The 18084-nt window shown below is 42.4% G+C and overlaps 1 protein-coding gene across 1 annotated transcript in view; it reads left to right on the top strand.

Moving 5' to 3' along the window:
* Positions 1–18084, top strand: part of LOC116983797 (V-type proton ATPase subunit S1-like) — a 34289-nt gene that overhangs the window by 12273 nt on the left and 3932 nt on the right. Inside the window, exons 4-6 of the mRNA XM_033037628.1 lie at positions 3325–3506; positions 6131–6171; positions 11625–11710. Coding sequence (XP_032893519.1) covers positions 3325–3506; positions 6131–6171; positions 11625–11710 — 309 coding nt within the window. The remainder of the gene's footprint in view (positions 1–3324; positions 3507–6130; positions 6172–11624; positions 11711–18084) is intronic.

The raw sequence follows: 18084 nt of genomic DNA, 5'->3' as shown, positions 1-18084 counted from the left end.
GACACAGAAGTCAGTTTGTTTGCTCGTGTGTCAGACGACGTATTGCTCGCTGTTGGCTTCTGTCGTCGTTCAACATGTTGACAGAATTGGTCGCCCGACGCGTCAGAGTGCATCGTGCCGTCGTTTCCGAGGATCGCCACGAGGCTTCTGTCATGATCCCTATAGAAGTCAGTGACAAGTGTGTAAAGGGCCTGTCCCACGAGCATGCGACTGCATGCGGCAAGTGCGACTTAACGTGGTCGCTTGAGCCGTACAGCCTCGCGGGGCCGGTCCCACTTCGATCGCCGGAGCCGTATGGAGTCGTGCGGAGCTGGTCCCGACATCGCTCGGGGCTCCGAAAAAGTGACACTGTCCAGAAATTCCGCGCGGCAACGGCCTGCCAGCCCGCAGCCGCATTGAGGCCGTACGCACCCCCTCGACGGGCGTGCGCAGCATCTCGACGGCGTAAACAGCGTCTTGACACCGTACGCAGCGCCTTGACGGCGTACGCCTAGCGCGGACTTCCCGCCGACTTCGCTCGAACTTCACGTCAACTCGTACGGGATCACTTGACCTTCGCACGGCCCCTGCTTCCGGTTTGGTCGCGCTTGCCGCATGCAGTCGCATGCTCGTGGGACAGGCTCTTTACTGCATGCCTTTGTGTCAATTAACTTGGAGCTTCTTTTGGACAACAATTGGAAAAGAAGGAAAAGAAAAGAATCTTAGCAATTGTTACTACTGGAAGGGGATTCAACTGTTCCTTCCAAACCCAATTCACTTGAAGCTTTTATTCTGATTTATCTACAGATCAGGGACTCACTTAGTTTGAAACAACAGAATTAATTTGAAAGGGAGTCAAAGAAAACTCTGTTCAGGAATGTTTCAAGTAATCATGTAATATGAATCAAGCAAGATGGCAGCGACTTCACTGTGATTTAATAGGTGATGCATCAATTCAACGCAGTAATGGAAAACAACAATTCCGATGCAGCTGAAGAACAGGGAGAACATAATGAGAAAAAAAATGTATCGTCTGGAAATCCGATTCGACTGGCAGCACAACTTTTAATTAATTTAAACTTATTTTATTCTTATGTATGTGGTGTTGCTGGCAAGGATAGCAGTCATTATCTATCGCTAATTGTTCTTGGGTGGCGCAGCGGTAGAATTGCTGCCTCATCACAGCGCCAGAGACCCGGGCTCGATGTTGACTACGGGTGCTGTCTGTACGGAGTTTGTACGTTCTCCCCATGACCGCATGGGTTTTCTCCCGGTAGACAGTACAGTGATGGTGTCCAGAGTTGTATCTAATATCCAGCTAAGGCTTGAGCTAAGACTTCTGGAGATTCAGAATGAATGGGTATTTTACATTGATTTCCCCTATTTACAATCAAATATTACACACATGTATTTAGTCAGTTTATCAGCTTACCCTGCCATCTGCATGGATTTGTGAATATGCAATTTCAACTTGAATGCCTTGATGAAGTATCCAAGGTGCGTCCTCCTCACAATAGTATCATTTCTGTTCATGTGCTTCTCTATGTTTTTCCCCTGCAATTAAATTATTTTAGACTTAAATACATATTTGCCATCATCAAGGCATTGAGGTTGAATTTAAGCAGTTTCACCAAGGCCTGCTGGGTCTCCCGGTTGCTATCTACTTTAACACCTTCCCATTCCCATGCTGACCTTGCTGCCCTGGACCTCCTCCATTGCCAGAATGGAGCCACATGTAAACTGGTGGAATAACATCTCATGTTCCACTGAACATTGAATTCTCCAATTTTGGATAACGCCCCCCCCCCCCCCCCCCCTTTCTTCCCCCACTCCTCTCTTTGCCCCACTTGAGCTTACATCCATTTCTCTCACAATCTCAGCCCACTTTCTCCTTCCCCTCCCCCCATCCCCTCCACCTTCCTCTGGCTTCACATTTCTCACTTCTTCTTTCTTTACCTCACATTCCATTGTCTCCTTTTTATCTCCAGCCTTTGTCCACCCACATCCCAGTCAACCCCCCACCCCCATCTCCTTCAATAACCTGTCACTTGCTGGGCTTTCACCCACCGCAACCTTCTTCAGTCTGAAGAAAGGTCTCGACCCAAAACGTCACCCATTCCTCACCAGAGATGCTGTCTGACCCGTTGAGTAACTCCAGCTTTTTGTGTCCCCCAACTCTCCCTCCTCACCTCCTCCACTTCCCTCTCCCTCTCCCCTCCCTCTATCCCCCTACGCCCCTACTCCTCACCTCCCCCCTATCTCACCACCCCCGCAATGAAAATTGCGATTTTTTTTTTTTGTTGATAAATGAAACCTCTCCCCAAGAATTTAAATAAAATGAAGTTTTATGTAAATGAGAATCGGGATCCCATTGTGACGTTATACGCTGCTAACGGGCAGTGCAATTGGAAGTGATTTTTGTCAAAGTGGTTTTTGTAAAGTTTATAATGTGAATAACTTGTAAAATATGCAATTAATCTGAACAAAACTTGCCACAGCGCACCACAGGACAACGATGAGTAAGGTGGGCCAAATATTGTAGTGCTATGATGTACCGTTTTGCCGTGATTTCGGGATTACACTCATCACGCAGCCGCACACGCACACACGTATACATACAAACAAACAAGATGCGAGTTTTAGTAATATATATAGATAATTAATATATTTTTAAAAATAAGTTCCATTAAATGAATTTACCTAATTATTTCCCCACATGAATAAACTAAAATATATCTGAACAGATGCACTTCAAATATTAGCAGAGTTTGTTCATTACTCACCTTTTCTTCCACCTGCATTAAAATGTGATAAACTCCAATTTGCTTGCTAATCAAGGAATACATACTGGTGAAATGGAACATTTTTCTCATTGGTCTAATTGAATTAAAAAAAATTAAATCATGCTTCTTTGCAGACAAAATCTCAGTCTTAATCCATGATTGGGTGTTTAGCATTACCACAGCATCTCCCTGCTATACTGGGCGGCACGGTGGCGCAGCGGTAGAATTGCTGCCTGATAGCGCCAGAGACCCAGGTTCAATCCTGACCATGGGTGCTGTCTGTATGGAGTTTGTACGTTATCTCTGTGATCGCATGGGTTTACTCCGGGCACTGCAGTTTCCCACCCCACCCCCCCCACTCCAAAGACGTACAGGTTTGTAGGTTAATTCGGTAAAATTGTAAATTGTCCCTCGTGTGTAGGATGGTGCTGGGGTATGGGGTGATCGCTGGTCGGCGCGGACTCGGTGGGTTGAAGGACCGGTTTCTGCACTGTATATCTAAAGTCTAAAGTAAAATCTAAAGCACATTGAGTTTGATCAATGAAATGCATTTTCATTCCAGCAATTCCTGGAAACTTCAAACTCATCGCTGGTTCTGCCATCAGTAGATTGGAGGGCCATTCAATATCTAATGGAAAATCTAACTTGGACCGAAATACACAATGACATTGATCATGAAATGGAACTGGAAATGGATCCTTCAAAACCAAACCTGATTGTAGTAAAGTTGGCACCTGTTGATCGGTACGTGTTACAACAATTCACCTTATCTGAATGATAAATTAAATGAAATATCTGGCTAATACTGTAATAGACTTTTTCCATGGCTTCACACCTTTCATTATCATTGAAACTAAGTGTTATGCCATCAAACAGACTTGTGCATTGCTTAATTCCAAGATATTGAACTGAATGAAGTTGCAATGTTTAATTTTTTATAAATTTTATAGTTTTCGATCAATAATAACAGATAACGTTGGAAAACTTCAATCCTGAAAAAGTAATCCCTTAGTCAACAGGATTCCCTACAGTGACCTTTAATTTGAATCTCCATACAATCTTCTGACGTTCTAAGTCTTATTTCTGAAGATAACTATCCAAAAAAGTTCACAATATACCCCCAAAACGATGGTGCAGCAGTAGAGTTGCTGCCTTACAGCGAATGCAACGCCGGAGACCCGGGTTCGATCCCGACCTCGGGTGCTGTGTGTACGGAGTTTGTACGTCCTCCCCGTGACCTGCGTGGGTTTTCTCCGAAATCTTCGTTTTCCTCCCACACTCCAAAGACGTATAGGTTTGTAGGTTAATTGGCTTGGTAAATGTAAAAATTATCCCTAGTGGGTGTAGGATAGTGTTAATGTGTGGGGATCACCGGTGGGCTGAAGGGCCTGTTTCCATGCTGTATCTCTAAACAAACAAAACTAGAAAAAATACAAATGTTTCCAGTATTCATATTCATCAGCTGTATACCAAAAATAAAATTACCACTGAGTTACTCCAGCACGTTGGGTCTTTTTTTTGGGGTAAATCAGCATCTGCAATTCCTTGCATCTAAAATTATCACTGTTCCTTTACACATTTTCAAATGAATAGGTTCATTCTCTGCTGTTAATGATGCTGTTTTTTTCAAAAAAAAGATGATAATGATTATGTTGGATTTAGACTTTCATTCCTCCTGGTAAAATTAATGAGGGCCTTCTCAGTACATGTTTTCTTAGCTGCATTGATCAATAATCACACTTTGCAATTTGCTGCTGCATTCCTGTGATAAACTGCTGGGTTTTTCAGAGCTACTGCATCCTTTAAACAGCTCATGAATCAGTTGTTTTTCTCCCTCCATTCACCTACTCTAGTTCAGTCTCATTCCTTTAAATACGATTGCTTTTTCGTGTTGATTATATAATCCCTACTTGACAAACTCGAATGTTGCTCATTATTAACTAACAAATGAAATGTTTCGTTTTTTAGTTTAGAGATAGAGCGCGGAAACAGGCCCTTCGGCCCACCGGGTCCGCACCGACCAGCAATCCCCGCACACTAACGCTATCCTACACACACTAGAGACAATTTTACATTTATACCAAGCCAATTAACATACAAACATGTACATCTTTGGTGTGTGGGAGGAAACTGAACAAAACCCACACAGGTCACAGGGAGAACATGTAAACTCCATTCACCCGTAGTCAGGATCGAACCAGGGTCTCTGGCGCTGCAAGGCAGTAGCTCTACCGTTGTGCCACCATGCCACCATTCCATGCTATGAATCCTGAGTTCATAGAAATACATCTATGCAATTGACAGGTGTCTATTGGTGCAAAGTCTAACTATGTCTGTTCGTAGAAACATATGTTTAATACTCCATTGATGTAGGAGAAAATTGGATTTATAAACAGTCGTAATGTGTTCTGGGAATAACCAGACTGGTATTTTGGAATCTGCAACTGCACCTTGGAGAGAGTGACAGAAATGGGAATCCCAGTGAATTCCAAGCTGAACTTTCTCATTACCAAACGCATCTAAATCAAAAAACCTGCAACAGTCCTTCATCGGAAAGATGTATGCTTAAGTGTCACTCAGAGACCTTTACAGCACGAAAGCAGGCTCTTCTGCCCAATATACACCACATTCCATTTTATATTACATACAGGGAGAGGTTGAGTAGACTGGGACTCTATTCCTTGGAGCGCAGGAAGAAGAGGGGTGATCTTATAGAGGTGTATAAAATCATGAGAGGAATAGATTGGGTAGATGCACAGAGCCTCTTGCCCAGAGTAGGTGAATAAAGGACCAGAGGAGATAGGTTTAAGGTGAAGTGGAAAAGATTTAATAGGAATCTGATGGGTAACTTTTTCACACAAAGGGTGGTGCAGGCAGGTGGGACTAGTGTAGCTGGTAGATTTTAGCCGGTGGGGGCAAGTTGGGCCAAAGGGCCCATTTCCACGCTGTATGACTACATCACCATCTATATCTCTCGGTTTCCTTTCCCCCCACTCTCAGTCTGAAGAAGGGTCTCGCCCCGAAACGTCACCATTCCTTCTCTCCAGAGGCTGAGTTAGTTACTCCAGCATTTTGTGTCTATCTTTGGTTTAAACCAGCATTTGCAGTTCCTTCCTACACATAGATTCTTTGAAAGTTTGGCTAGCAGCATGGTCGAATTAATTCTTCATCATCACCCTAATAAAAAAACTGAATTATCTTGTTATTTACAGTTCTCGTGGTATGGCAAAGAATTAGATATTGGTTTAAATATGCAACAAAAAATAAAGTGTCATTTAGTGAACAATATATATTAGTTTTGTTTAAGATTGCCATGGTAGCACACTCAAGATAAAAAAATAGTAATTTGTCTCTATCTTCATGAACAGCATGACTAACGTCAAAATGGCACAGGGTCTGAGCAACAATGGTAAGACTGATTTTGATGTCACGTTTTTTTTTGGCTAAGACTGAACTTAAGGGCCTGTCCCACAGGCATGCGACTCCATGCGGCAAGCGCGACCTAAAGGGCCTGTCCCACCAGCATGCGCCTGCATGCGGCAAGCGCAACTAACGTGGTCGCTTGAGCCGTACGGCCTCGCGGGGCCGGTCCCACTTCGATCGCCGGAGCCGTATGTAGTTGTGCGGAGCTGGTCCCGACATCGCGCGGGGTTCCGAAAAACTGACCGTGTTCAAAAATTCTGTGCGGCAACGGCCCGCTGGCCCGCAGCCGCCTCGACGCCACGCACGAACTTCCCGCGGACTTCGCTCGTACTTCATGTCACTCACTCGATCTCCGCGTGGCCCCCGCTTCTGGTTAGGTCGCGCTTGCCGCATGCAGGCGCATGCTGGTGGGACCGGCCCTTTAGGTCGCGCTTACCGCATGGAGTCGCATGCCCGTGGGACAGGCCCTTTACTGTAGTTGCCCACCCAGTAGGTTCGATAGATCAATATTCTATGGAGCATTATAAACATTGTACATGTGAAGCTGGATGAAATATTGAATTACATGCTGCCATGTTTTTGTGTACCTCTTGCTTAAACGGGAGTCACTTGCAAAGAAAAATTGGGGATATAATGTGAATATTATAATGTTAGTAATTTTCTTCCATGCTTCTATTGGGCTAATGCCTGATACACTTGGTGTATACATGCACCTGAATTATATCTGTGATTATTTATCTCATATATTTGTAGCCCATGAACAGATTAAACCGTAAAAGCATTCATTGTGCTTGTGAGATCTATTTTAATAGTCTTACTTAAATGGGCATTGAACCCAATGCTTGAAAACGAACTTGGATCGCGTCATGGAATCATACAGGGTGGAAACAGGCCCCTCGGCCCAACTTGTCCACTCCGGCCAATGTCCCATCCACACCAGTCACACCTGTCTGTGTTTGGCCCATATCCATCCAAACCTGTCCTACCCATGTACCTGTCTAACTGTTTCTTAAACGTTGGGATAGTGCCTTACAGTGATGGAGATGGGAGGCCTCATAGTGAAATACTTACCTAGTACTGATGTTTCTATCATTTGAGCTCCCTAACCTCCCACCCTTGTTGTGACCCTAAGCTACTTAACCATTCTCACATGATAGCCATGTGAACATGTCCACTCACCCCGCCCTTCTCCATTCATACAATCCCTCACCTGATCCATCTAGTGATATGCTATTCATCCTTCCAACTATTTGCTTTCTCAATACCTACCCTATCTGAGGACGGATGTGCTGGCTCTGGAGAGGGTCCAGAGAAGGTTTACAAGAATGATCCCAGGAATGTGTAGGTTATCCTATGATGAGCGTTTGTCGGCACTGGGCCTGTACTCGCTGGAGTTTAGAAGAATGATGGGAGACCTCATTGAAACATACAGAATAGTCAAAGGATAGAGTTTCCACTAGTGGGAGAGTCTGAGACTAGAGGTCGTAGCCTCAGAATTAAAATACATTATTTTAGGAAGGAGATGAGGAGGAATTTCTTTAGTCAGAGGGTGGTGAATCTGTGGAATTCTTTGCCTCAGAAGGCTGTGGAGGCCAAATCAGTGGATATTGTTAAGGCAGAGATAGATAGATTCTTGATTAGTACAGGTGTCAGAGGTTATGGGGATAAGGCAGGGGTATGGGGTTAGTAGGGAGAGATAGATCAGCCATGCTTGAATGGCAGAGTAGACTTGATGGGCCAAATGGCCTAATTCTACTCCTATTCCTTATGACCTCAATATTCTGCCTCTCAAAACCTACACTGACAAAGGGTCTTCGTCCTGATGTGTGACAAAGAATCTTTGACCTGGAATAACCATTGTACTCTGTCCATGGATCCTGCCTGACCCGATGAGTGAGTGAACAGGATTTTCTGTGATTATTTCAGAATTTCAGCATCTGCAGTTTTGCCTTTTGGGATTTTCTTTTCTACACTGATCCCGACAACTGTCGGCATCCCTTCCCAACCCAACACCTGATCTCCCCCAACATGCCATTGGATCCACACTTGTCTACCGTGACTTCCGCATCTCACCCCCAAGGCTCAGAGCTTGTTTCTCATCCTACCTATTTCCGAATCTCTCTCCGCCATGACGTCCCCCTTTCCCAGACATAGACCAAGATGCACCTGATTTTACAAACTGCAGTGGATCATGGCTTGGACCAGTTATGCTACTGAACCTTGTGCCAGGAAGTCCATGAACAAAGCACCCATTTGCCCTTCTGTGCCAATCACTTTGAGCCATACCACATAGAAACAGGCCCTTTGGCCCAACTAATCCATGCTAACCAAAAGGCCCCATCTAAGTTAGTCCCATTTGCCCACATTTGGCCCATATCCCTCTAAACCTATCATAACCATTGTACCTGTCCAAGTGAATTTTAAATGCTGTTATAACACCAACCTCAACTATCTCCTCTGGCAGAAGATGGACACAGAATGCTGGAGTATCTTAGTGAGTCAAGCAGCATCTCTGGAGAAAAGGAGTATGTGACATTTTGAGTTGGAACCCTTCTTCAGTTTGAAGATTGGTTGAAGAAGGGTTTCAGCCCAAAATGTCACCTACTCCGTTTCTCCAAAGATGCTGCCTGACCCGCTGAGAGGCTCCAGCATTTTGTGTCTATCTTCGGTTTCAACCAGCATCTGCTGTTCCTTCCGACACATATCTCCTCTGGCAGCTCGTTCCATGTGCCCACCACCCTTTGAGTGAACACGTATATTGTTCCTTTGGAGGTTCCCTTTAATTTCTAGACAGTGGCCTTGTCTGTGGAAGACAGGAGATCAGTGTTATTTATGGAGATTAGGAACCGATGAATATTGCAGATCATGACAATATTATTGATGCATAACCTTCCTTCAAGATATGAAATTGATAAGATCAGGTAGATTATGAAAAAAGCATGGTTTATTGTGTTCTTAAACATTAGTGTGTTCGTATTCCTAATGGCACCTCATATTTAACTGCCTTCATCCCATTAAGATGCCCATTAAAAACAAGCTAAGTGATATTTTAAAAATTAATCTGTTCAACAGCTGCCTTGGGAGTGCTCTCATGGGCATGTTGATGATTTAGAAAACCAGTGATTAGATGTTAAGGTTTGCATTAAAGAAACGATGAACTAACATAAATTTGAACCAGCAGGTTTGGAATGGAAATGAAGCTGGATATTTTCAGCGCCTTGTCACACTGCATCTTTAATTACCTTTGTCACAGTTTAGACTTTACTTTAGAGGCACAGCACGCCAACAGGCCCTTCGGCCCACCGAGTCTGCGTCGACCAACAATCGCCCCTTACACTAGCACTATCCTGGATGCGAGGGAGAATTTACAATTTTACCAAAGCCAATTAACCTGTACGTCTTTGGAGTGTGGGAGAAACCTGGAGAAAGCCCATGCGGTCACAGGGAGAATGTACAAAGTCTGTACAGACAGCAGCTGTAGTCAGGATGAAACCCAGGCGCTGTAAGGCAGCAACTTTACCGCTGCAGCACACTGCCGCCCCAGTTTTAATATGGTCTGGGCGCTAAACTTTACCGAGTTTCTCAGGAACACCATTGTTCTTACAAATGGAAAGAAGTCAATGCTGAAATGTGTTTAACTCAGTGCAAATTATTTAAAGGTTAAATACTAACTTTAGATAATTATTTCTTCACAATGCAAACACTTAGCAACATCTTACACTCTGAAGTTAAATAGGTGAACTATTTCCTGCCAAAGATTATATTACCCACTTTTATAAATAACTTGTAAATCACCATTATTGTTCCACGATACCTTAGAAATGTGTTTTTGCTCTTATTTGGACACTGTGGGAATGATTTAAGCACAAGCTGGAACTGGTCCTAACTGGTAGCCTGCAGGTTAAATCTGAGTTGGGTTTTTTGTATTCATTCCAGTTCAATTAATTATTATAAAGTCAGAGAGATTGTAATTGTAATTAATTGATTTATTAGTCAAGTATGTGAAAACATACAAAGAATTTGATTTGCCATACAGCCAGACCAAAAAAGCAACAAGACACACAACTACATAAAAATGAACATAAACATCCACCACAAAGCACTTTGATGGAAGGCAATAACGTATTATCTTCTTCCCTCCATTTCTCCCGCGGTCGGGGCCATTGAAGCTCCCGCGATCGGGGAGGTCGAAACTTCTGGAGTTGGAGCTCCCAAAGTCGATCCCTAACCAAGGGACCGCGAGCTCTATGATGTTAAGTCCGCAGGCTCCCGGATGCAGCACGGAAACAAACCCTTTGGCCACCCAGTCCAGGGCAACCATCACCCACCTATTTACACTGATTGTGCATGAAACATAACAATTTGCCCCACGCTCCCTACTCTATAATCAGACTGAATATGGTCCCGACCCGAGACGTCACTTGTCCGGAGATGCTGCCTGACCTGCTGAGTTCCTCCAGCATTGTGTGTCTATTTTTTACATGAATCCTATTTTTTTTTAAATTCTCCCCACATTCTTATCACCTCTGTCTACTATTGTACCACTCACCTTCATTTGTTTTACTAAAGTGGTAACCTTCAAGTCAAGACTAATGATGTGGATATAGAAGATCAATTCTCTTAATAAGCTGATAATTAATAACCTAGAAACTGTATAAATATATTCCTAGCCATGGTGGCATGGTAGCGCAGTAGTATAATTGCTGCCTTACAGCTCTTACAGCTCTAGGGACCCGGGTTCGATCCTGGCTACGGGTGCTGTCTGTACAGAGTTTGTACGTTCTCCCTGTGACCAGATGGATTTTCTCCGAGATCTTCGGTTTCCTCCCACACTCCAAAGACATACAGGTTTGTAGGTTAATTGGTTTGGTATAATTGTAAAATTGTCCCTAGTGTGTGCAGGTTGCTGTCAATGTGCGGGAATCGCTGGTCGGTGCGGACTCAGTGGGCCGAAGGGCCTGTCTCCGTGCTGTATCTCTAAACTAAACAATGATGACTATAATCTACAAGGCTGTTGCCAGTATGTTTGTGTTTACTAATGGTATAAGAGCACTTAACTAACAAATGTACTCGGAGAGAAATTCTCGATACATTCAAAGCCTTTTAAACAAAGCATCGCCATCCAAACAATATATAACAAGACCATACAAAATGATTAATGATTCATATATAAAAATTCAAATGCAGCATAGAGCATGTTACTGAATTATTTCTCAAGTTTGAAGCTCATTTTAATCTGTGGGCAAATCCATTAATCTAACGACACACTACGAAAATAGTGCCGCAATAAATAGTATATTTATTAAGTAACAACCATGATTTATTTCCTTCATTTCACCAAAGCAAATACAGTTTGATTGTGTTAGGGTCAACTGACCTGTTTTTGTTTTAAGTTGTGTATGTTTTGAACCTCGTATATCATTTGAATCCCATTTCTAGATAAGGTAATCGGGGGGACAACTAATACTTTGATACGGAAAGGAATGCAATTTTCTGCTATTTACACAGCTTTGAGACCTTCTGTGGTGAGTAATGACACGAAATACAGACATATGGCAGGAAATGCATCCAGGTTTTCTCTCTGCCCATTTGGCCATCTTTGGCTAATGTGGTCTTTATCGGATAAAAAGGTTTCTCCTTGATGTTCCATTGAATTATTTAGCAATGGCAGATGTTATCAGTGCCTCTTTAAAACAATGTCTCTTGTTTGCTTGTTTTCCTTGCAAACTTAATGGTAACCCGTTTAAGCTTTGGATCACAGAGAGGTGGGAGTGGAACAGAGGACTAAGCAGTAGCAAGTTATTACCGGCAAAAACAAAACGATTTGTGTTCCTGTGTTTTAGAATAAGGAAAGTTACGTGCGTTGAGGTACAGTGAAAAGCTTTTTTGTTGCACGCCGTCAAGTCAACGGAAAGACTACACATGATTACAATCAAGCTGTCTACAGCGTACAGACACAGAATAAAGGGAAGAAATATCTTTAGTTTTTTACTAGACTTTATCTTGCACTAAACGTTCTACAACTTATCCTGTATCTGCACACCGTGGACGACTTGATTGTTATCATATCTTTGCATGTAATGCTTAAGAAAGAACTGCAGATGCTGGAAAAATCGAAGGTAGACAAAAATGTTGGAGAAACTCAGCGGGTGAGGCAGCATCTATGGAGCGAAGGAATAGGTGACGTTTCGGGTCGAGTCTGAAGAAGGGTCTCGACCCGAAACATCATCTATTACTTCGCTCCATAGATGCTGCCTCACCAGCTGAGTTTCTCCAGCATTTTTGTCTACCTTTGCATGTAATGCAATCTTTTCGCTGACTGGATAGCACGCAACAACAACAACAAAAGATTTTCACCGTACCTCAGTACATGTGACAATAATAAACAAGACTAAGCTGAAGTTTGATTCTGTTGGCTGCTTTTCCAAGGCAGAATGAAGTATGAATGGAGTCAATGGTGGGGAGTGTGGTCTTTGTGAAGAGCAGAATTGCTAACTGCAGTCACAAAAGTTTGTGAGAGTACGTTTTAATTTGGCTAATGGTTAATCTAAGTAACCATAACAATTTTTAACCAAGAATTTCACTGAGAGAAAGCAGATGCTCGTGATTTTGCCAAGCTATCCTGGCAGACTGTGGGGCCATTGGATTTTCAAATTCAGCAGTAAGAATCAGAATTTGATGATGAATATGTAACGTTCACAAACAGCGCAAGCAAATATCAGACAATGGTGGGGAGTCTGGTCTGTGTGAAGAGCAGGATTGCTAACTGCTTGGCAGACCACACTCCCCACCATTGACTCCATCTACACTTCATGCTGCCTTGGGAAAGCAACCAACATAATCAAACTTCAGCTTAGATTAGTTTTAGACTAGTTCCGGTGCTGCATTCGCTGTAAGGCAGCAACTCTACCGCTGCGCCACCGTGCCGCCCTGTGAAAGTGAAAGCAGAGATTGTGTATTTACAAGGTTTTTTATCAGGAGATTTTCTTCAATTCATTACCATGAGAATGGAACAATTGGGAATGAGCTGACAGGAAAGGAGCAAAGAAACTAAGCAGAGACCAAATCAGTACCGCAGGGAATTGAGGGAATCATCAGTCATCTTTGGGACAGGATAGAATGAGAAATTTCAGCATTTGGAAGCCTTTGCTTCCAATAGTTTGTCTACTCCTTGATCTCGTGATTTTATTTTAAATAAATAAAGAATTGTATTTATTTAGGCTAACTATATCTAGCATTATGTTATTGCAGATTCAATACTTCATAAGAGATGTTGGAAGTAACCTAGGGGGCGGTACGGTGGCGCAGCGGTAGAGTCGCTGTCTTTCAGCACTTATAGCGCCAGAGACCCTGGTTCAATGCCGACTACAGGTGCTGTCTGTACGGAGTTTGTACGTTCTCCCCGTGACCGCATGGGTTTTCAGTTTCCTCCCACACACCAAAGACGTACAGTTTTGAAGGTTAATTGGCTTGGTATAAATGTAAATTGTCCCAAGTATGTGTGGGATAGTGTTAATGTGCGGGGTTCGCTGGTTGGCGTGGACTCGGTGGGCTGAAGGGCCTGTTTCCATGTTGTACCTCAAAACTAAAGTAAACTTAGAAAGCTGGTTTAAAGCAATAAAAACTATAAAGATGCAGTAAGATTATTAAATACATCAAATGCTATAATATAATATTAAAAAAATTATTGGAAGTTACTGTTAAATAATATTTTTTACTCTTTCTTCTCTCGGTATTAAATATTGTATATATCAGTGGTTTGCTGTGTGGTATTTTGTTACCAAATCCACACAATAATTAAAGAAATAGATGCTGACTGCATCAAGGTGACTTATTGTGTATATAGTAACTCCATGCAAGAGCAATTCAAGGTTTAACCTTGGTTCTGCATCTTAAAATAGCTGTTTAAGAAGGAACTGCAGATGCTGGAAAATCGAAGGTAGACAAAATTGCTGGAGAAACTCAGCCGGTGCAGCAGCATCTATGGAGCAAAGGAAATAGGCAACGTTTCGGGCCAAAACGTGTCTGAAGAAGGGGTTCGGTCATCTCTTGTCATCTCTTGAAACATTCAATGCTCTCAGCCTCAATCATCTCTTGTGAAAGACTGTGAAGAAATCTTCCCAACAACTTCTCTCATTCTTTTAGCGTTATTTTTAATTACTGATCACACCTTATTTTCTTTTGAAAATCGTGACTCTGAATACTGTCTCAAGGTACTGCTGCTATATACTTGTACTATATCTGAGATGCTTATCTAACGTATCGAAGTGCTTATGTATAGTGATACTTGTCCTGAACTGTAGCCAAAAATGAAATTCATTGTACCTCAGTATAGGTGACAAATAAAGCATATTCCATACCATACTATAAAGTGCTGTACCATACCTTACCATAAAGCACCATACCATACCATAAAGCACCATACCATAAAGTATTATACCATACTATAAGGTACCATACCATATTTGTTTTCCTTCTTTTCTCTGAAGGAAAACTGTAAGACATATCCATTGTACCTTTCATCTTTGCTGCAATGGGAATAATCTTGATGCCTTAATTCTCTCCACATTACTATGGTTTCCACTTAGTTCAACACAATGCTCTATATTATGCTTTCTGTAACGTGGCAACCAAAATCATAAGATCATACATGATAGGAGTAAAATTAGGCCGAAAAGTAGACATTTGAAAGAAATGTGGCTGCAATATGTGATCGTGGCAGGTTTAACATCAAGTAATGTCTCTTTGTAAACATATGTAGTATATTAATTACGAAATTCAGTGTTTTTAGTCATAGAGCTATTCAGCATGTAAACGTGTCCATGCTGACCAAATTGGTATGCTGGGCGCTTGACAGCACTGGGCCTCTACTCACTGGAGTTTAGAAAGTTGAGGGGGGACCTCAATGAAATGTACAAAATAATGAAAGGCACAGATAGAGGGATGTGGAAAGGATGCTTCCACTGGCGGGAGAGTCTAGGATCAGAGTTCATAGCCGCAGAATTAAAGGGCGCTCTTTTAGAAAAAAGGTGATGAGGGACTTCTTTAGTCAGAGGTTAGTTAATCTGTGGAACTCATTGCCACAGAGGGCTGTGGAGGTGAAGTCCATGGATATTTTTAAGGCAGAGATAGACAATTTCTTGATTAGAACGGGGGCCGAGGGTTATGGGGAGAAGGCAGGAAAACAGGATTAGGAGGCAGAGATCAGTAATGATTGAATGGCGAAGTTGATTCGATGGGCCGAATGGCCTAATTCTACGCATTTAACTTGTGAATTTGTGCACTTGTTATTCCCATTTGCCTGCATTTGGCTTACAAGCTTCTAAAATGTGCTATCCACATATTTATCCAATTGTCCTTTGAGGAACAAACAAGGACATTTGTATTTAATTTTAACAGCCAGGCTAACTTTAATATTATAAGTAGAAACAGTAGTAAAGACAATGTGTAATTTTTGATCACATTGTACTTTAATCACTATGTTAGCAATTAATTTGTTCTTGTTAAATAAAACCAAGAAAATAAAATCACACAAATATTGTCCTTAATTCTTTGTTGCAAACAAGATAAGCTGGCTTTTCATTGAGTGTATTCTTTCAATCATATCTTAATATCAGTAAAACACATGAATAATTTCTTCAAACTGGTAACCTAAAACTCGCCCTAGTTAATGGGAAAGATTAATGGAGCGACAATTGTACTCTTTTTACACACCAGATTTTTGGAATTCAATGGAGCTGAGATAATTAACTAATGTTTACAGTGAGAATTCCTGAATCTTTCACCTGGAACTGATATCCTATCATATCTGCAATTTTCTTTGGTGTTGTTTTCTCTGGGAAGCTCCAGTTCCTCTTTCCATTGGTTTCAGGAGCCATTTGCAGTCCCCATTCCTGATTTTACGTTGAATTTGTAATCGGGACTAAGACAAGGTTTCTGACTCATCCTTATGAGTGTGCTCTGTTGAACCAGTGTAAAAGCTATTTGAAAATTGATGTATCTCAAGTGAGTTTATTGTCATGTGTCCCTGTATAGGACAATGAAATTCTTGCTTTGCTTAAGCACACAGAAAATAGTAGGCATTTACTACAAAACAGATAAATGTGTCCATATACCATGATATAAATATATACACACATTAATAAATAAACTGGTAGTGCAAATAACAGAAAGTGGTTGCTAATAATCAGAGTTTTGTCCGAGCCAGGTTTAATAGCCTGATGGCTGAGGGGAAGTAGCTATTCCTGAACCTGGTTGTTGCAGTCTTCAGGCTCCTGTACCTTCTACCTGAAGGTAGCAGGGAGATGAGTGTGTGGCCAGGATGGTGCGGGTCTTTGATGATACTGCCAGCCTTTTTGAGGCAGCGACTGCGATAAATCCCCTCGATGGAAGGAAGGTCAGAGCCGATGATGGACTGGGCAGTGTTTACTACTTTTTGTAGTCTTTTCCTCTCCAGGGCGCTCAAATTGCCGAACCAAGCCACGATGCAACCGGTCAGCATGCTCTCGACCGTGCACCTGTAGAGGTTAGAGAGAGTCTTCCTTGACAATCCGACTCTCCGTAATCTTCTCAGGAAGTAGAGGCGCTGATGAGCTTTTTTGATAATTGCGTTAGTGTTCTCGGACCAGGAAAGATCTTCAGAGATGTGCATGCCCAGAAATTTGAAGTTCTTGACCCTTTCAACCATTGACCCGTTTATATAAATGGGGCTGTGGGTCCCCCTCCTACTCCTTCCAAAGTCCACAATCAGTTCCTTGGTTTTGCTGGTGTTGAGGGCCAGGTTATTGCGCTGGCACCATATGGACAGTTGCTCGATCTCTCTTCTGTACTCTGACTCATCCCCATCACATATTGCCAAACAAATCCATGGCCAATCCTGAAGAAGGATTGTTAGGGGTTGGCACATATGATGGGGATGTCTTCACAATACCCAGGACTGCAGCAATGAATTGTCTCCCTTGAATTCTCGTAAGCATGGACAGGTACTGTATTAGCTGCAGTTGTAAGCACATAAACTGATCTAACACTGCCATCTCCAACTTTGCCACAGGGAAAACTATATCACTTCCACCACTAGGGCAGCATCCAATGCACAATAGACATTGACCTCAGTTACGTAGTCTGGTTGTTCATAGGTTACAGGAGCAGAATTAGGCCATTCGGCCCATGTAGTCTATTCTGCAATTCCATCATGGCTGATCTACCTTTCCCTCTCAACCCCATTCTCCTGCCTTCTCCCCATAACCCCTGACACACGCACTAATCAAGAATCTATCAATCTCCGCCTTAAAAATATCCATTGACGTGGCCTCCACAGCCATCTGTGGCAATGAATTCCACAGATTCACCCTCTGACTAAAGAAATTCCTTCTCATCTCCTTGCTGAAGGAACATTATTTTATTCTGAGGTGATGGTCCTAGACTCTCCCACTAGTGGAAACATCCTCTCCACATCCACTCTATTCAGTAATATTGAAGCACTGACATTGAATACGTTAACACCATAACGTGGATAAAAATAGAATGCCTAAAATCGCTATGAGACTGTCTTAAATTGGCTAGATTAAAGTAACTGCAATGAAAGATGTTTTATTAATTGTCTCTGAGTCAAGCATGTGCAACTTGCTGGGTTCATTTGTTATTGCTTGTGCAAAGGAATGGTTGCAGAATTTTAGTATATTGTTAAATAAGTCCTATGTCCAAAGTGAGGGGGGAAAGATTTAATAGGAACCTGAAGGGTCATGTCATGTGATATTACCAGAATTAGGCCTTTCGGCCCACCAAGTCTACTCCACCGTGGCTGATCTATCTCTCTCTCCTAACCCTATTACCCCTGACACCCGTACTAATCAAGAATTTGCCTTAAACATATCCATTGACTTGGCTTCCACAGACTTCT

The sequence above is a fragment of the Amblyraja radiata genome, chromosome 19, assembly GCF_010909765.2.
Source record: "Amblyraja radiata isolate CabotCenter1 chromosome 19, sAmbRad1.1.pri, whole genome shotgun sequence".
Taxonomy (NCBI): domain Eukaryota; kingdom Metazoa; phylum Chordata; class Chondrichthyes; order Rajiformes; family Rajidae; genus Amblyraja; species Amblyraja radiata.
This window is presented reverse-complemented; position numbering and strand designations above follow the sequence as displayed.